The 21,163-nt window shown below is 40.5% G+C and overlaps 1 protein-coding gene across 1 annotated transcript in view; it reads left to right on the top strand.

The window, feature by feature from the left end:
• The window catches only part of MAP4K1 (mitogen-activated protein kinase kinase kinase kinase 1), a 539,453-nt gene that overhangs the window by 330,891 nt on the left and 187,399 nt on the right, over positions 1-21,163 (top strand). Inside the window, exons 13-15 of the mRNA XM_069206994.1 lie at positions 5,637-5,718; positions 13,241-13,299; positions 15,010-15,077. Of these exons, the coding sequence (XP_069063095.1) occupies positions 5,637-5,718; positions 13,241-13,299; positions 15,010-15,077 (209 nt within the window). The remainder of the gene's footprint in view (positions 1-5,636; positions 5,719-13,240; positions 13,300-15,009; positions 15,078-21,163) is intronic.

Genomic DNA, 21,163 nt, shown 5'->3' with positions numbered 1-21,163 from the left:
TACCAACCCCCACCCAGCGCCAGGTAGACTCCCCATCCTGTTACTGCCACTCAAATTTCCCCTTTGGGCCTGACCACTTTGAGTTCAGTTTGCCACAATTTCTTCTATGCTGAACTACCAACAAAGAGCTTCTAAATTTCAAAGCATTCAGGACCATGCAGCATAATCCATATTTTTAGTCAGATGTTAGGACCACATCACCTAATTCTGACATTCCTTTATTGACTCTATGAAAAAGAGAGATTTAATTTCAGATTCTGTGGCTAGAGACTTTCCAGTTCTACCACCCGTGCAAACACTTAAGATCTGCTTTGTAGCACCTAATCTGTGTCCATTTAGACAGATATATAAACTTTGGCATAGAATCACTCCACACCACCAGATCAACACTTTTGAAAGCCTTACCAGCAAATCTAATTTACAGATATGCAATAGACATTAATAAGACACAGATGGCAACACACTTAAACAGAAATCAGAAGATAGCATATCTAGCCAAACCATAGCCAATAATGCAGGATAAATTCATGAATGGATAAAAACACAGCCACATTAATCATATCCCTTGATGAGACCCCTGGAAGTCTGCCCAGGATGATGTAGTCAAAGGTGAGTGGCCTTTAAATGTAGTGGGCAACATCACTCTCGAACAGCCATAATAGTAGGGATTCAGTAAAAAGGGTAGGCACATTACAAATGTCCCATGGTGACACCACTAGAAGTATGTCAAGATGGTGTATCCATAAGGTAACTGCACTTTAAATGTTGCAGGCAATATCCCCCTTGCATAGTCGTAAGTAGTAGAAAGTGCCTAATGAATGCATCTGCTAACAGAAGATTATTTTTTCCGAATAATATTTGGCCTAGAACAGAATACATATTCTACATTGAGGAAATGGAGAGGCACCTGGATTTAGAAAAATGTGGTTGAACGCTCTCTGTGAGAGACTGCTAATGTCAATTCAGGCGAAAACAATATACGTGGCTCAAGAATAACCTTGATTGGAAAAACTCTAAATTAAATGTTTGTGAATTACCAAGGCACCTATCTAGTCTTGTTTAAATAAATTGGAGACGTAAATTCAAAACTGTGTAGTGGCTAAGACCCTTCTGTGTAAGGCACTGCATTCAAGAACTTCTGGATATCACAGATTAATCACTTCCAAAACAGAGTAGGAGCAAACAACTGCATCTCATAATTCTCATCAATATTCCAGAACTGAAAAAAGGTCTGATGACATATCATGTAACCCTCATGTACCAAGCGACAACATAAGACCACTCTGTTCTTCTCCAAAAGAAACATATTCCTTTCAATCGAGATCCTCCAAGTGACACAACACCATGAACTTGGGGTTCAAATGCAACCACATCCTGGAAGAAAGTTTCACATATCTTTGCAGAACCTGTTCCCAGTAAGCTGCAAGACCCATAGATCAGAAATGGCATCTTGCTACTGGCATGTGAAGATGCATGGTCACCCTTCTCTTGGTCTCATATAGAGAAGAGTAAGGGTTGGTCTTGGAATAGTGTAGTCATGCTTGAGGGGAAGGTGGATTTAAAGGGTGTGACTGGTCTGAAATTCTCAGAGAACAGGGCCCCAACACCAGGACCTAGCAGAAAAGGGACACTTAGCACACCGTGTTGCGAAGGAATGTCCAACTTAATCATGAGAGAGAAAGGACTTTTCTTACCTTTTAGAATATTGAAGGGAGGCAATATTGCCCTTTCTTCCGCAGATGTCTACACTAAGGCCCATATTTATACTTTCTTTGCACCGCATTTGTGTAGTTTTTTTACGCAAAAGCAGCGCAAACATTTTGTAAGTTTGCGCAGTTTTTGCGTCAAAAAATGAAGCAAATGCAGCACTAAAAAAGTATAAATATGGGCCTAAGTGCTCTAACTGCAAATGAAAGACTTAGTATCCAAGAAATGGCAATCTTAACATATACTAAGAGCCATTTGCCTTGCAAGACCTCATAAATAATTAGAGGCTGATTGAATTAGCTTCTGCTGAAGTCACCACTGTGGTACAAATGTCACATACAACCAAAAACCTGTCCTGAATTCCCTTACCACCAAAAACGAGAAGCAATTGGCACTCTTCTACAACGTTTGTTAGAGCAGGTGGAAGTTGGCTGTATAAGATCATACTTATCCCCAGGTAGATATTCATAGTAGAAAACAGCCACTTCATTTTTTAGCTGAGTCTGCTGGGCTGTAGGGCAGAATATTCATGGCTGAATATTGAGCCACAAGAATATCATAATCAAAATATGGAGGAGGTAGATGCATATAGGAATGTATAGATCTACTAGTCTTAACTCTACATGCATTTACTTTCAAGATAAATATTGTCTGGGTACATATATGTGGAGTTAAATATAGAATTTCTATACTTACGTATTCAAACTTACCTGCCAATATTTTCACTCTCGATATTTTGGTCACAATCTTCTTCTAACTTGATATTCAGTACACAATATTCTGTACCTACACCAATCTGCTGAAGAGGCTACTTTGAATGAAACTGTAGCTTGAGAAAACTAAATAGATATGAATTAATCTACTTTATCTACACATACAGAAAGTCAGCTACAAACCTCCCAAAGGCCTTTTGGGTCAGGACAAATTTTCAGGTTTTTAACATATTTGGAATAGTCCCTCTGGCTCTGTGCCTGAGGTTGTATTTTGTGAGCTTCAGCCTTCCCTCCCTCTGACTTTCTTAGGTTGAGGCAGGAACTGCTCATTTTCCCTGAGTGCTACACACACAGCTTATAATTTTGAGGTCACTGCTTTTCCTAGGCCATGCAAGTATGTGCCCTTGCAGTAACACTGCCATAATTTTCCAAGTGGTATTTGAGCAATAAAATAATTCTTTTTATACCCCTCTTCCAAGTGGATGCATTTCACCCATACTTCTCACTTTCCTGCTATTACACCCACACAGCTCACATTATTCACAAATGTAAATTTACACTTATAAATGTACTCACATGTTAATCTACTATTGCACCTGGCAGTAACATTATGTTTTTTAACTCTTCACCATTTCCAAGTGTAAAGTTGTTCCTAGGAGCAGACGTACATGTCTTTACCCCCAAGTAGAGCTTCCTACACCAAGATTTAACAGTGTAAATCTACTACAGGTAACTTTTTAAACGTAAACGGAGACCTGTGCCACCTTGACGGAGATCTCCCCATGGGAAAGCGTTAGGAAAATATTAATGTGTATTAATCTTTAATAAAAAATACTATATAATATATTAATGGAAAATAATTGCATACATGTATTTTAAACCTAGAATAAATAAAATAATCTGACATCTCATTGACTTAAATCTATATTAAATAATGAATTAATTAAAATATACAAATTAAATTTTTTATAAAAAAAGTTTACAAATCACACTTACTGTAAAATTTGTACTACTGCTTTATATATATATATATATATATATATATATATATATATATATATATATACAATACAATATAAAGCTGGTATCAACACTTTTTCCAAGGCTGCTTTTAGCTCCCAGCCCACCATTGCCTTCAGAGGTTTTCTACTCTGCCTGAGACATTCTATAAATAACAGGTGGATGAGTCGTAATGCTGCTCACCAGAATGTTCAGCAAGCTCCATCATTTTACTGATGAAAGGGGGCCCTGCATACATAACAGAAGAAAGAGAAACAGCAAGTTTGGCATGGACACAACCAAACAAGAATAATAGGGGCACTACACAAAACAGCTTTTGGTAGTACATGGAGCAGGACTACAGTAGTAATAGTCAAGTGCTACAAGATGCTATTTACTACCTCCTCTGCCCCTGTCTTTTTTATGCTGAGATCGCTTCAACGTGTGAAGATTTCTGTACACGTAAGTCTACATTTTGGTAGTAAATGTGGGTTGAACGAAGAGTGGCTGTAAAATTGGCAATGCTTCAGCCTAAATGGGAGGGGCTTAGGAAGGAGGTAAAAGCTGTTTAGGGAGGGACTTGAAATAGGAACACCCACGCACATTGATATGCACAAAATACGCTTAAAATGACTAAACTTTCTTGGAGAATCATTTCTTTTTAGTGAAAAGAGTTTGATCAATGTCAGAAATCGTTTTTTCAGTTTCACATCTGCATGTATTTATGCAGAGTGAGAAATGCACCTTACATGTGAAAGAAAAGCAATAGGTGAGTGTACAATGGCCAACAGGGTTCTGTCAATCAAGACTGTAAAAGGCATGGAAATTAAAAAATCCCATGAGAAAATGTCTCTTGTTTTAGTATCAACGTGTAGGAAGACAAACCCAAATTTCTCAGGCAATGCTCCTTGTGTCAAAGTGGGCACAGCACACACATGGCTCACCAGACTCTACATTTCAAAAACACAGGGGCCTCATTTACAGCAATCTGCTGCATCGATCACAATGTGTCAGTTTGCTTGCGCCGCCCTGTGTTCCCCTAACAACACCATTGTAGCGATTTATTTACAATACTACGCACCATGGCACTCGTTAGCAAAGCTGTGTCAGAATTTCTGATGCAGTTGTGGCACTTTGCTGGACTAGCGTAAAAACATTTGAAGCTAGTCCAGCAAAGCTCGGGGAGGCCCAAAGAACAAGGCTCACCTTCAGCCCTGCCCTGAGCAGGATTTAAAAAAATAACGCTAGAATGACGCAGAGAAATCTTGTAGAGTTCACTGCATCATTCCTAAGGGCCTGCTTGCGGGGGAACACCTCCCTTGCATACATTATGCCTGGCACAGGTATAATGTGGTGCAAGGGTTTACAAACTGGCGCAATGGTATCATTGCGCCAGTTTGTAAATACGGAACTGAGTGGGGGATTATTATGCGCTTCAGTAGCGTCAGAAAAAATGACGATACGGCAACGTGAGGGGCTTGTAAATGAGCCCCATAGTATATGTAAGAGGTGTTGAACCACCATACAGTCAGCCTTAGTGTTTGTAACTTTATGTATCTATAGTTGCCAATAAATCTAGTCCTACATTAGAGAGCATAATAGTAGGTCAAATACTGTAGCACTTCGTTTGTGGTGAGCAGCCCTTAAACAGTCTCCACTGGAGGAAAAAGAGACAAGAAGGAATGTGTTGGTTTACACTGGAGTCCGGAAGCAAAATATGTTCCAACAATGTAGTCATGAGCAAAATGTTTATCAAAAACCTGGAGAAAATTAGGATCCTCTCCTAGCGCGGCTGTGGTCTGATCCCTTGAATTATAGAAATTCTATGCTATAGAAAGTTCTGATCGATGCGCCCTGCATTCTGTTCTATTTTCACTGTGTCCGGTCTTATTCTAACAGTGGAAAGTGAGACAGAAGATAGGTACGTATGCCTAATGGGTCACTTTGGCCAACTGAATGATGGGAAGCAGTCACAATCCAGCTTATTGTAAATGGGCGGCCTTGTAATAACATGTAAATGCCAGCTAGAAAAAATGATACTGATAAACTGATGGGATAATGTGAATGATGTCTGTGTTAACGCAAGCTTTGTGTCTTAAAGCACACCCAGAAACGTATTTCCTTAGTTAATATTGGGTAATGGGGGGACGCACTAGTTTCACCGAGGTTCTGTTGCGCTAGAAATAAACTTGCATTTCTTTTTTTCCACTTTTACAGCAGCTTTCTCCAGACGTACCCCGCAGGATCCAGTCTACTCACCGCCATGAAAAAGCCGAACGCACAAGCTCCGATATAAATTGTAGGTTTCCTCTTGAAGTTCTGCCACACTTGCTTTGATTCCATGGGGTGTGGTTCAAAGGCCTGAGAGGTGTGATCTGGAAAACCTAGAAAGTGCAGACTTGTCCCACTGAAATGCAAGTTACATAAGCTGTTTCTAACACCCAGCTGAAGCTTCACTCTCCCGGGCCACTATCTGAATTTGCTTAACTACTCTGTGCTGAGAAAACGCACCAAACATATCCTGTTATTATGTCTCTTCTACTTCTTCAAGCCCCATAGAGGCATTGCAGATATGCAACCCACATGGGAATTCCACTGAAAATGTGTCCTGCCTCTCACAAAAAAGCATCCAGTGCACTAAATGCTGCTCTTGTTTTGAAGCTGCACACGTACAGGAAGCATTCTTGTGCCTCCAGATATGTACCACAATACAGGCACTCTAACTAAACAGTCTCGCACTCAGTGCTCAAAGATCATTATAACATTATAGATTTACTAAGAATATGCTCCTTTCACTGCAAACAATTATGATAGTTCGAATCTACTTGCATGGAATCCTGTCCTCAACTGACAATGTTACTTGCTTGATGACAGCTGATATGTTTTGCTTTATATTTCCAGTGTCAAGACCATGGCTGCCATTGTATATTATTTGTGTATGTAGCTCTGAATGATGCTCTGTTGTGGCTGACACCTAACAGTATTTTCTACACAATGCTTTTCCGGCTATCCTTGCCTTTGAATGAAATGTAAACATATAATTAAGATGAAAGTCCATACCGTAGATGTTTCTCTTAGGTGGTTCCACATACATGCATTATTTCTGGCCTATCACCACCTTTGTTTATGAGGAGTAACAAGCTGACACACCAAGTCCTGTTGAGAATCTCGGTCTCTCAGTCATTTGTATTCTCTTCGCCATCTTGTCCTGTATACCCTTTATACCTAAATGAAATAATCTACTCTGTGACTTTATATACTACAACATATTCCCAAAAAGTAATAAACACAGTCAGCACTGTTCCTAATCAAAACATCTGTATACACAAAACAAGAGGCAATATCCTAAACAAGCAAATGGTAGAGCAAATTATCCTGTTGTGATCATTTGAACTTGCCTTCACATATTACTGCTTTGTTAAAACAATTGTTCAACATAATTAATACATTACATGTCAATACCACTCTGCTAACCATTAATTTCAACAGTGCCAAAATATAGAAATTAACGTAAACATTTTAGCATTCAAAAATACCAGTTGAAATTTGTTGATAAGACTTCAACATTTTCAAAATGATTATTAAAGGTTGTGTGTCTCAAGGTAGGAATAACATATTTTACTAAAAAGAGAACTAAAGATAAATAAGTAGAAAGATGGAAAGGAAAAGAACTGCTCACAGTTTGATAATAATCTTAATCCTGGTATGACAAGAGTAAGATTCAAACCAATAGGTGCTGATAAGTATATTTTAAGTCTAGATAAAAGAAAGGAGCAATTAAACCATATGATAGCGTTAATGAAAATCACAATCTAATGGGTTTTGTAATGAAACTAGCATAGCAAACCATTTTTTTGGACTACGAGTTGTTCACTGCCAAGAATGGCTCTTACATTTTTGTCTTCTTTTTAAATATTTTAAATGCAATGCTTGATCACTAGATATCATATTGAAGAGCACTTGACTGAAGCAGTTTACTCTGATTGAACTGGAGTGAACTGACCAGTGAAAAACAACATTTCTACCTGTTCATCTCTTCAAATATTGGTACAAAATGTACGATCTATGTAATTGTGAAAGAGTGGTGCAGAATTGCAGAGACGCCAGTTTAACCTGTGCATCATGGCCCCAATATGCTCAGATAACCAGTTAAGAAGCCTAGTTTGGTGTAAACATGTTACAGTCACGTTAAGTTTTATTATTTTCAGGCAATGGAACTATCAAATACTAAGTGCATATCTTGAAGCTAGTTTTCAAACACACAGGCCATTATGGCAAAGTGTACTCTGTCTCTAGGGTTAGTAACAAGGAAAAACATGCAAGGTTTCCAGATAGACTTGTTTCTAAGAGCATCTTTCATGCCCCTGCCCCAATGATTACAGATCAATATCATTCCATATCACTCTGTCCATAGTTAATTCAAGGTGGTCTGTTGCAGAATATCATGTGTAAAAATGGCACCATGCAAAAACATCATAGCTAAAATAGTGATTACTGTTCTGTATCTTGAACATATATATCATCAAGGTACCTAGATGTGGAGATAAGAATTGTAAATCTATATTCGATTCTGTATCTACTTACCTTCTCATTACTTTGGTAGTCAAACGGTTATCATGAAAGACAATATTTAATATACAGTATTTTGGTAGAATACCATTGAAGGTACACAGCCAATCATTTTATCAAGATTTGCTGAAATTAGTCAGGATGCCAACAAATGAGCCCATTGTGCAATTTGTAGCACAATAAAAATGCATACATTTCCCAAAATCAAATGTGTGATAATATCACTAATTTGGGTATGGAAGTGATAATACAGCGTATTTAGGTAGAATGGTGTGCCTGGTAAAAAGTACACATGAGATCTACACGGAGAGACTGCTACAAATTCAGTTGAGTAAATGGGTACCACTTAATATATCAATAAAAAAGTTGTCGTGTAAAATTATGGGACCTATAATGTGTTTTGGTAACAAGAAATGCAATGATTTATTACAAAGAAATACAATGATTGAATACCATATACTTGTTAAAGAATCACTTGTTTTGCATACTCTTCCCAACTGGCCGTTCAACCCATGATACATTAGGTTTTCAAAGAAGAGACATGGGGCATCAGCAGAGTGGATGTCCACGATCACACCATGAGAACACTGAAAGAATAGAATGCTCACAGGTCAGGACTCAATGGGTCTCTGCACCAATATCGGAGAATATTCACATGATGATTCAGATTGGTTTGTATTCTTCTTTATTTCCGAGGCATATGTTTTGAGCAGGGACCATACAATTAATTTTTCTATCAGCCACTTGATCTTTAGGTTAGATTTGAGGTTGCGTGATAAGCAATGCCTAATTTGGGCTAAGAGTTACCCGATCAGGCACACTGGCGCTCATTTTTAGGGAACGGTATTCACATTTCCTCATCAGACTTTGACTCAGAATAAGAGAAAGAAAATCACAAAAGAGGGAATGAAGGAGATAGAGAAAGATGGAAAACCGTGACAAAGGGGTACACACTGATAACATTGAATCTGCAAGAATGAGATAAATAGGTAGGAGCTCTCTGGTGGTGGGTGAAAGAGACATAAGATAAAATAAAGAATAAGCAACCTTGGTAGCTGGCACCCCAAAACCAGACAACACTAGAAGAGGGCGTCTGAGCAAAACTTAGGGCCCCAGCAGTTATTCTTTTACAAATTAAGCACTGTTGATATGGTTTGTATATCATTAAACTCCTGCACTAAATGCAACATTTAGATGGCAATCAGAAATAACCAAAAAGAGAGTCTATCCTGTTTATTTAGGAATAGGCTTAAAGCAGTTGCAGATCTGTGATGCAAGATCTGTTGCTTCTTTATAACTAGAAAAGGCCATTAAACACTGTAAAAAGTAGAACAGAGCAGTCAATGTAAGGGCTGTTAATGTTTTTTTCACTGCCAGTCGTTGGGCCATATCACATAGCGAGCACTAGCACTGGCTACAGTTTTGGGCTGACTAGTGTTCACTGATATATCTAAAGTAAACAACTAAGCATGACACTATAATATGCACAAAGCAACAAAACGCCATGATTAAAACATAACATGGCACATCACAACAAAACACAATGCAACATAGAAACTGCAGTTCAAACAAATTGCATTGCAATATTGCTTCACAAAAAGACAAAAGCGCACAAAATAACAGAAGACATCACCGGCACAACAAAATCTCACACAGCAAATGTGCACAAACGTTTTTGTCACATATTACCACCTCTAGAATCCTGTTTTCATAATACAGTCAATAAACATGTTTAGGCCAAGCTCTGTCTTAACATCGTCAATCCGTAAGGTGTGTGATCTTAGTGTGTTTGTTAGTGACAAGATTGGTCAGGCAAGCTCAGGCAAGAAATATGCAGTACAATTCCACAAAGGAAATAGACTTGGATTAGTGCACATTCAATACCCTCCTCCCCCCAAATAAGGTAACTCACAAAATACAGACCAAACCTCCTGTTAACAGTTAGATCAAAACGTCAAGCAGAATTCTGATTTTCAGGATAAAGCAGTTTTGTGATCACAAATCTACAACCACACTCAAGACATGAAGCAAGAGATGCCACCAAAGAACAAAAGGATGACAGTGGCATGACAATATCAGTCGAGGCATGATCTGCCCGCAAGACTTTGCATATATAAAGAATACCATGGTAGATGGTTGCTGCCCAATTAAGATTGCAACCGCCTCATCGTAGACCCTGGAAGCAATATTTGTCTTCAATCTCTGGTAATGAATAAGACACTGTTATAGTCAGTACTTGGACATAAACATTATTCTAGATGCCCTGCAGTTGGACACCGTTACGTTACCCTGCATTCAGCTAAAGAACTGCCACTTGAACCTTCACCATCAATAGATATGTTGTCCAAACAAATTCTGAGCACCAGTACAGGGATTCTGGTATACCCTATTAAGTAAGCCTATGAACTGATGTCTCTCTGAATGGGTCGGCATGTCAGGTTTCAGAGGAAAGCTCCAAAAAGCTATTGAAAGAAATATAAAGACCTCCACAAACAAACCTTAACCTTCCCCAGTTGATCCTTGTGACTTAAAAAAAACAAAATTAGGTAAACCTAAAATTGAAGGAAATTGAAATACTTGTTTTCCCTATTCCCTTTTGTACATACTAACATTTGTACCAAGCCTAAGCTTTTGTTTCCCCAAACAACGTTTGCAAGTGTGTCAATTTACAAGGTGCTGCAAGAACTCGAGAGTAAAGTAGTTGACCATACTACGAATTAGCAACACAGGCACAGCAAATGAATTCTTTCTTCAGGGTGTCAGTTTACATAGAGCCACAAAGGAGCAGTTGCACATAAATCCTTCGAAAATACTTTAAAGCAGTTTGGGTTTCCCTGCAGAACAGTAGGTATACGCAAAAAATGTTACTGTATCTGTGCAGGACCTTTGCATGTTATACTGTAAAAATATTGATGTTTTCACAATTCACACCATTGTGAAACGTTGTGGGACCCATATACAAGGAGTGAACAAATGGTGGAATGAGATAGGACTTTCAGAATTATAATTGGGGGTTAATCTGGAAATGTAGTATTTTATTTTGTGACTCTCTTAAGTAAGAAGGTTTTGAGTTCTACCTTGTAAATGTTGATAGTTGGTGACTTTCTAGTGGAAAGGGACAGAAAGTTCCTCAACTTTGAAGCAGCTCCGATGAATACCTGGGTCCAGGCCATGCATGTCATAATCCTTGGAAATTCCAGATACAGCCCTATCTTACTTTTGAACATGAATGCACCTCCAGGAGTCTTAAACTTTAATTCAAGATGTTTTGATGGAATCAGATAGATTGCTTTGTACATGAGACTCAAAAGTTAAAGTTGTTACTTGCTTCAAATAAAAGCCAGCCAAACTCTTTTAATGTAGGGGTGATGTGATCTTTGCAATTTTTGCTTAAAATTAGACATGTAGCTGCATGGAAAATAGCATTTACTGCTGGGCTAATCATTACTGAAGAACTCCAATTAACAAGCTGTTGCCATAGTCTATTCTAATTAGGATCAGTGCTTGGACCACCATCTTTAGGTCTTTGGAATATATGGTTTCATTTTCTATAGTATCTCCAATTGATATTGGACTCTCTTAACAATCTTCTTTATTTGTTCATCGAGATGGAGCCTGTCGTGGAGTTAACTTAATCATTTTGCCTTTTTAATCAGTGCTTGAGAAACTTCTAAGATCTTGAGGGAGGTAATCCAGTTTAGCTTCAAGTAGTTTTCCAGGGACAAAGATGTCTGTTTATTCTAAGATAACACCTAGTCGTATTAGTACTTGTTGTAATGTATGCCATGGTAGATTAGGAGTATTCTTAAGTGCTCCAGGAAAAGGTCGAACAAATGAGTAGTGAGGGTGAAACTCTAAAATCCCATGTGGCTTGGGGTATGAAGGACAGTGGTGATTGTTCTTGCGTATTTCTATTGTATAGGTGCAGAGAGATGAGGTGAACCATTTTAATATTAAGAGGCATCATATCCTAGTGCACTAGTAATAAGGCGGACTCTGTATCTGTTAAGATTGTGATAGAGCCCACCCACCAAACTCTAAACCAGCCCCTGAGTCTTCAAATCTCAATCTGTTATTCAGAGTATTGAGGCAAATTGTATTATCAGTGATGTTGCATGCTCTCAGGAGGCTAAATAGAACAGGGCATGACCCACTCAATCCAGGATGTTTTGGGGACCATGATCTAATAGAGGAGTGGCAGTTTATCTGCTGTGATCTTCTGTTGAATCAGGTAGGAAATCTACAGGTTGTTGTTTATCAAAAATATAGTTTTCAATTGCTAACTCATACAATTTCTACGGACTTTGAAGAAACAGGAGACAAGTGACATATTTTTTCTGTTATGGCTCGGAAAAGCCACCACAGTACTTTTCAAGGAGAAGATTAACCTGACCAGTCAATTTTTACGCTAATCCTACAGAGCTCCGAACCAGCGTCAAAAATTCTGACACTAGTTCCCTAACTTCCGCCATGGTGCACCATATCTTAGATACAGTGCACACAATGGGGTTTTAGGGGGGCGCTAAGGGGCGCTGCACTCTTCTTAAATCAGGCCCATAGACTCTTGCTATCTTCTGTCCTTTATTTGCTAGGTTCTTCTACCAAGATAGTCAACACTCCCAACAGGATGGTTTGATTTTTAATAATATGTATGTGTTACCCTAGTCAAGGAGCCTGGTGGGGAAATGCACCATTTGTCATTATAGCACACAGACCTGTTGGACTAGTAATGCAGCTTTATAGTAAACTGTCTAAATGTAGGATTGGCAGTTCTTTGCAATGAGATGAAATGAGATGGAATCCAGGAAGATTGCAAATGCCTCACAAGCCCTATTAAGTTTCCTATTTCAGCAGATTATGTTATAGTTCACAAAGTATGATTCCCAATGGGTGAGTGAACGAGGCTGTGGTTAGCTGGAAGAGATGTAGTTGCCCAGGACAAGGTCTTAGATTTTCAAGGTGTGTTTGGACGAAGATTTGATGAGAAGTCCAATAGCAAAGGTGGACGACTCCAATAATAGGATTGTGGTGCCATTATTGGGGGTTCTAGATCACCAAGACAAAGGACAAGACATAGGACTACAAAAGTGAAACTCACTCTAGAGTACTTGTGTAGGTAGAGGTAGGAATAGTGCCTCAAGACCTACCATACTATATTGTAGCCTCACATTCAGTTTTTGTGCCTTTTGATAGCTGACAAAGGAAATACATTTTGCTTCTATTTTAAAGTATACTATGTATTGTCGTTGCAGTGCATCAGTTCCGTTTTGAGCAGCTGCTGATGCAGGAGACGGACTCCTACTTTGAAACGGTACTGTGATTTTCCAACATGCTAACCTATTAAAGTTATTCTTTATAACACTATACATCATCTGACCTTTCCACCAGTGGTAACGCCTTTTATTGTGCTCTCCTTAGAAACAGAGGCATGTTTAAGAGCCCCCAGCGCCACCTTAGCACCACCATAGCATAATTTGTTTTACGCTAAGGCGGTGCTAAAGTAACTTTTCTGCCATGCCATATTTACAAGGTGGCACAATGTATGCATTGCGCCACTTTGTAACCCCTTGCACCACATTATGCCTGCACCAGGCATAATGTATGCAAGCGGGTGTGCCAGTGCTAGGAGGCCCGCTAAAATGGCGCGGTGAAATTTAACAGATTTCACTGCCCCATTTTTTACATTATTTTTAAGCCTGCTCAGAGGAGGCGTTAAAATGACACACCCATAGAAACCTATGGACCTCCTTGCACTTTGCTACGCTAGAGTTAAAACTCTTGACACTACTCTAGCAAAGTGGCACAATAGCGTAAACATTTTTTACGCTATTGTCTAAACGACTGCCGTGTTGTGCCATATTATAAATACGGTGCAACCATGGTGTTGTTAGGTGCTGGTAGGGGGGCGCAGAGACAGTGGCGCTGATGCCTCACTTTTTCTTAAATATGGGCCAGAGATCCATAAACTCCAAGGGGCCCAAAGCGAGGCTGGTAAGGCAGACACTGACCTCGGAAGACAAGATCAAGCTTCAGCCGCAATAAGATCCCTGCACTGACCGAGTTCAGCTTAAATTGGTCTGCCATTTCCTACCTAAAAATGCATCCACCATCTGGCTAAAGAATGTGTTAATTTCCAGAATGCCACATATCGTCCTCCAAGGAGTTTTCTCAGTCTAATTAGTCCCGCTTAAAAATGTCACCACGTAACCTTATTACTAAGGGTGGCGGAACCTTCACTGTTCAATCCCGTAACATCTGAAATACAGTTCCTCTGTTAGGATCTCCCCATCACTCCCGGAATTCAGTATAAATCTGATGAACTGTCCTGTTTGGCTAAGGCTGCATTTTAAACCCACGCCAAAAAGCCGTCCAACAGGCACATGACGCTGTGAATGTTTAGTCAGTCAGTTCATTGTACCTTAAGTTTTCATACATACTTAAACCAGTGCTTAATTTGTGCTTGTTGTTTCCGGTGCTGAGCACCTGCACTTATTTGTGAAGGCCGGTGCTTATTCTTATGCCTCAAGCATTTGCTGCGAGAGAAAGACACATATGGGGAAGACGGAAGAAGGAAAAACGAAAAAGCGTCATAAAGGGAGAAAGTAGAAAGTTGAAGGAAGAGCTGAAGGGGCAGGGGTGGCCGTAAATGGATTGAAGAGACCCGAGATGGCTTCAAGATTACACTGCCTCAGTATTCAGTGCTGGCAGATTTAATTACGGCAGCCTCGTGTTTAAGAGAAGGGCTTTGAGCACCGGCACCTCTTTATTTACAAATTAAGCATTGACTTAAACGCTCATCCTGCTCTTTTTTCCCTAGACCTTATCTCGCTGCACTCTCTCTGCCGTCTTAGGCGCCCGGCTAGTTTTGGGCCCTGCACAAATGTTCCACTCTTTAGGCAGTTTTATCACAAGCAGGTGTTCGTGGGTGATGCCCCCTTGAGCCTTACATCCTGATGCTACAGAGCCCTCTACATCTCACGGTGATTGTCCTCATTCTAAAGTTTCACTCTTTGTGTTACAGGATCGACCCCTGCATGTTGGCCGCGCCTCCAGGTCTCAAATAACCTCCACAGCCACAGACCCCTCCAGGTATGAGCTGCACCTGAATGTTGAAAAGGTAGAAGATGAGAGAGGTACCCAACATGAGGAGAATTCCCCTCTCAAGTGCCAGACGTCCCACAATTGACATACTGCTCTCACCTGTACCTTGTTAGGTTATTGCACTAAAAGACGCAGAGGAGTTAAGTGTATTCCATACAGATTGTTTGCCAGATAAAGCAAAACATGTATGATTACAAGAAGGGGTGCATTGAAGCAAAACACGTATGATTACAATAAGGGGCGCATTGAAGCGAAACACGTATGATTACAATAAGGGGCGCATTGAAGCGAAACACGTATGATTACAATAAGGGGCGCATTGAAGCGAAACACGTATGATTACAAGAAGGGGTGCATTGAAGCAAAACACGTATGATTACAATAAGGGGCGCATTGAAGCGAAACACGTATGATTACAATAAGGGGCGCATTGAAGCGAAACACGTATGATTACAATAAGGGGCGCATTGCTGTCCATAGCAGCATACCTGAGTAGGTCCAGATAATAGCTTAGTAGAAAAAATATGGAATGGGGTGATACATTTGATGTATGTAATGTGTATGTTCAACCCACGCAGTTTATTACATTTTTTAAAATAATGGTTGCGTATCACGCAAATAATGTGAAAAGTGGTCCAGAGCACCCAAATCAGACATCTCTTACCCGATCGACCCAAGTAACAAAAGTACAGTAGGTGATGGTGCGGCGTGCAGGATCCCAGACTTTGGGATGCACTTGACCTGGTCCTGAGGGGAGACGCAAACTATCACATATTCACAAAACGTCTGAAATAAGAACCTTTCACATAGGCATTCAACTGAAAGACTTAACATGGGACAATGATAAAACATGTCAGAGAGCTTCGTCTCCTTTAACTGCCATTTAATAGATACTGACTTTGGTTATTAGGTCTGGCGTTAGCAAAAACCTTTGAGTTTACTAAAATTCTATGTAATATAATTACATTTCCGAGCTTTCAGCCACTCCTCTCGATCCATTGATCTGTTATTGTGCCATTCACATTGTTTTACACCTATTACAACATACAATTTGGAGTGCAGGGTTAGCCCACTTTAGCCATTGGCTAATTTAACGTTGAGTGGCAGCAATCTGTCCTATCACAAGGAGAACATTGACACACAAAATAGTTCCCTGCAGTGCAGACGACTACTATCGCAACATGCATTTTATGAGATCAAAAAATGTTTTAGCTTTTAGCCAATATTTTTAAAAAGATTTTTGAGGTCTCAGCAGTTCTTTCAAAAATAAGGTTTTGCCACAATCACATCAAAACAAGCATTAACAAATCAAAAGGCTGCCGTTCAATGAAATTCCTGCTGTTTGACCAGGGCTTATTTTTTATACATCTGAGAACTGCCAACACGTAGCATATTTACAAAACAAGCTTACAAAACGAACTAAATTAAAAGTTTACAAGTACTAATTTCAGCGCCAAATTTTGTGCTGAACCGATAGGCCTCATTACAATTGCCCCATTATTTCCTGTAAAGTTACCCTTCACAGTTAATACTGGCAGCTTGGAGTGTGATATTTTCCTGTGCAGAATTATTTTGAATTCCACACCTTAGTTTATGGGCATTAATGCCACCTGACCTCCCCCTTCAGCTATGTTAATATTTAGAATGATATGTTTTTTTCCTGCACAAATTACAGCAGGCTTCACCTAGCGAAAATCATGTTGGGGGGGGGGGGGGGGGGGGGGATAGTGGGTGCAGTAATCACAAGCCGTAGGTGTGGTAATCACTGCAAAATTTGGCATTTGATTTCTTATGCAAACATTCATAGGCTGTCAGAGTGGGGGAAGCTCTAGTTTTGCCCACACCAAGGTAACCTGCCAGACAGGGCAGCAGAGTCTGAGTTATAACGCCTACCCCAAATAGAACACGGCCCCCAGACACGTCAAAGGGGCCACTGTAATGAATCTGATGCTGCCAATGATTTCCAAGGGTCACTCAGTGGTTTCTTCACATGTTTGTTTAAGGAGGAGCACCCACGATCTATGGAATGACTGACCACTTGGGCAAACTCTACATGACCCTCTAAATCCTTGGTTCCCCTCATACTGTGAAAGAAAGAAGGGTAAGGGGAGCAGAGAACTTAGGTGTATTTTTTTTATAAAGCTCCCCACTTGACATTCAGGAAAAATGAAAGGATAAAAGACCTGCAGCTCTCTAGATAACTAAAAGCGCTAGTAGGTAAGAGAAATAGTAATTCATGGACTAAACAGACAATGTATCGAAAAAAACAAAGTGTTTTCATGACCAAACAATTCTCTCAAGTAGGAGCCCAATTCCGAAAAAAGGAGGAAAATTTACTCAAGAATTGACTATGTATTCGCTAGCCAGGGGGTACCCCAGGAGCTTCTTGAAGCAACAATACATTCCATCACCTTCTCAGAGCATGCCCCAATGGAATTTACAATAGACTGGAGAGGGAACAGATCAAAAACCCCGCAATGGTACTTCCCACCCTCCTTGATCAGAGATAAGCCTTCTAGAGAAGACATACACACCACCATCGGGGAATATTGTGCACTCAACAACCCAGCAGATACCAATCTAAGCATAACATGGGATGCCTTCAAAGCAGTACTGCGGGGGAAACGTATCTCCCTAACTGCGGCACTAAACAAACAGAAGGGACAGGAGCGTCTAGCATTAGAGACAGAACTAGGGGCTACCGAAGAAGCTCTTAAAGCCCACCCGACCCTATCCCTTCAATGCACAATGGCAGCCTTGAGGGGCAAATTTAATGCTATACATGCAAACAGAGCAGAACTCACACTACTATGACCACGGAGAACGACGTATGAACAAGGGAACAAGGTGGGTTCACACCTAGCTAGACAGTTACGGGTAAAAAGGGAAAAGGAACACATAGGGGATATACAGCACCCCACTAATGGACTGACTGAATCAGATGTAGAGAAGCCAAATATATTTGGCAGCTTCTACCACGATCTATACACGGCGACACCCACCTCAGACTCCGCCCAATTGGCCTACTTAGAAAATATTGGCCTGCCCAAAGTCACGACAGCACATAACGAGCAATTGGGGGCACCTATCGAGGAAACTGAGGTACAGACATCAATAAACCGCCTTAAACTATATAAGTCGCCAGGGCCAGATGGTTTGACCACTCAATTTTTTGAAACCTATAGCTCAGAGTTGACGCCCTACCTAACCAACATATTCAACCATATAGGTACATCAGGGATCACCGCACACACAATGGGTGAGGCTATCATCTCGGTCATTCTCAAACCGGGGAAAGACCCACAAATTTGTAGCTCCCACAGACCCATAGCTCTTCTGAATCTAGATGCAAAACTCCACACTAGGATATTGACTACTGGATTCGAAGAGCTACTCCCTGATCTGATACGTCCAGACCAATCAGGATTTGTAAAAGGTTGTCAGACACACGATAACATTCATAGGGTGATACATCTACTGGAAAAAACTCATAAGAAAAAGGTCCCAGACATCCTTTTGAGTTTAGACGCCGAAAATGCATTTGATCGACTAGACTGGGCCTTCATGACCCAAGTTCTTAGGGTACATGGGTTCTGCGAAATACTTATCAAGATGATAAGTGCCAATTATGCAGCTCCCTACTCCAGAGTGTTAATAAATGGTTCTAGTTCAGCTCCATTGCCGTTGACAAGGGGGACGAGATAGGGATGCCCTCTCACCCCCTTACTATTTGCTCTTAGTATAGAGCCCTTAGCTGCGCGTATCCGTGCATCACCCACCATGCACGGGATCACCTTTGGGACGACAGAACATAAAATATACCTATTCACGGATGATGTTTTCCTGACACTGACTGATCCAGCCTCCTCATCCTCTGCCCTGCAGGAGGAACTATGTCATTTCGAAGAGGTGGCGGGATTTAAAGTAAATCTTTCCAAGTCCTACATGATGAATTTGACCATGCACCCGCCGGAGATGGGACTACTGCCGGCCACCACACCATACCAATGGGCAAAAAAGGAAATAACTTATCTGGGTATCAAAATCACACCACATATAGCAGGCCTCTACAAGGCCAACTACTCCCCGCTACAGACAAGCATAAAAGACACCCTGCAACGTTGGGCCCCATCTTATCTCACGTGGTAGGGGAGGACCAATGCCATTAAAATGACACTTTTGCTTAAGATACTCTATATATTTCAGAACTTCCCGCTGAAAGTAGATTGCGCCTTTTTTTCAACCCTCCTTACCCTTCTAGTGCGGTTTATATGGCAGGGAAACAGAGCCAGATTATCTTACAAAATGTTAAGCATGCCTAAGGAGAGAGGTGGTCTGAGCCTGCCAGATTTTCAGTTATATTATAACGATGCCCAACAAAGAGTGGTCACAGAATGGTCCCTTAGAGAATCTGATAAACACTGGCTCCACATGGACCGGGTTGTGGTGGGGAGGGTGATCTGGGATGTATTGTGGAAGCCTAAGGCAGACCGCTCGCGTAATGCATACCTTAGCATACCAATAAAAACTAACCTCACGGTCTGGGATGATGTAACAAACACAAGAGGCTGGACGACTTTCCCTTCCCCACACACACCACTACACTATAACCCAGCCTTTCCCCCTGCCCTACAAAAAGGACAATTGGATAAATGGCGTGAGGGAGGATGCTTGGTATTAGCAGATTTATTCCACAATACTGACATAATGACGTTTGAGAACTGTAAGAGAGAATTCAATCTTCCAGAAGCTGAACTTTATCACTATACTCAACTGCGCCACTGGTCACTGTTACCTGAAAATCGACAGGCAGCCACAAGAGAGTTCACACCATTCCAACAATAGATACGCAGGGCAGGCCCCCTAAAGGGATTATCTCCCATCTCTATGCTTTACTAGGTCACTTGACAAGGCCCCGCCACCACAACTTCTGGGAGCAGGTTTTGGGGGAAGAAATTCTTGAGACACAATGCGATAAATTGTACTGGGATATTCAGATATACAATCGCTCTAAAGCATTTTACATATGCGACTCCTAACATTACCGGCTTGGGAATTTAGATACAGTTGGAAATCAATGCGGCTGCACTTTCAGGAATGTATTCTATGTAATTATCACACTGAATCCATTTGTCATTTAATATGCTGCTGCCCGGGCTTGGCCTCAGAGAGACATCGACTTTTAAAACTTCTTTTCCTGAAATGTGGTCTAAGGACATGTAAAGAAGCCGTTAAATACATATTTACTGCGGAGATTCCCATGGAGCTGGCCCGTCTTGGGAAATTCTTCAACATCATGAGGAAAAACCAACTGCAATCATGTGCCCAACAATTTACAGGAATTAAAAAGCTGGCAGCACCTAAAGCCACATTGTTAACCAAGTGGCTGATGCACCCCCCAAATGTTGACTAGGAAGAGTTTCAAAAAGAGCAATTGCACGTTCCACCAGTACTTACATATGAGACCCAACAGAGACCCTGAACATTAGTACACTGCCACAGGGGGCAGGACCCGAATGGAGGTGGATTATGCATTGCAGGATATCTGTATCTCAGTTTTAAAGTCTTTTAGTGAACTTTTATACACACAGTTATAGATTTGGCCTACTTCACTTTTTTTTGTTGGTATTTTTATTATATTATACTTCTTTTAGGCAATAATTGTATAACAAGTTTGTTTTCTTTATGTCGTGTAGGTTTGTACACTCCGTACACATGGTGGCGACTCCTACATAATTCCCTCTAATAAGCTTTCATAAGCGCACCCAGATTCTACAGTTTTAATAGGTGCAGGGAATCCTTCTTATGCAACAAGTATCTAACACATATTGCAAGATGTGGGTATATTAAATTTTTAAAGACCATCTACACGCCATTTAGCATTCTATAATTATAACCAAGTTCAGTGATTTAAATCCACACCAGTTCAAGTAAATTTTAGGTAAGGGCACGACGATAGATGTAGTGAAGTGTAATTTTAGTTTGGTTGTTGTTTTATCATATTTTCTACTACCCTTTTTGGAACGAAATCCTGGCCCACATCAAAGATATACTGGGATACCCCATACCGGACA

This window comes from Pleurodeles waltl, chromosome 9 (assembly GCF_031143425.1).
Source record: "Pleurodeles waltl isolate 20211129_DDA chromosome 9, aPleWal1.hap1.20221129, whole genome shotgun sequence".
Classification (NCBI taxonomy): Eukaryota; Metazoa; Chordata; class Amphibia; order Caudata; family Salamandridae; genus Pleurodeles; species Pleurodeles waltl.
The sequence above is the reverse complement of the archived record's forward strand: the minus strand, read 5'-3'. Positions and strand labels throughout refer to the sequence as shown.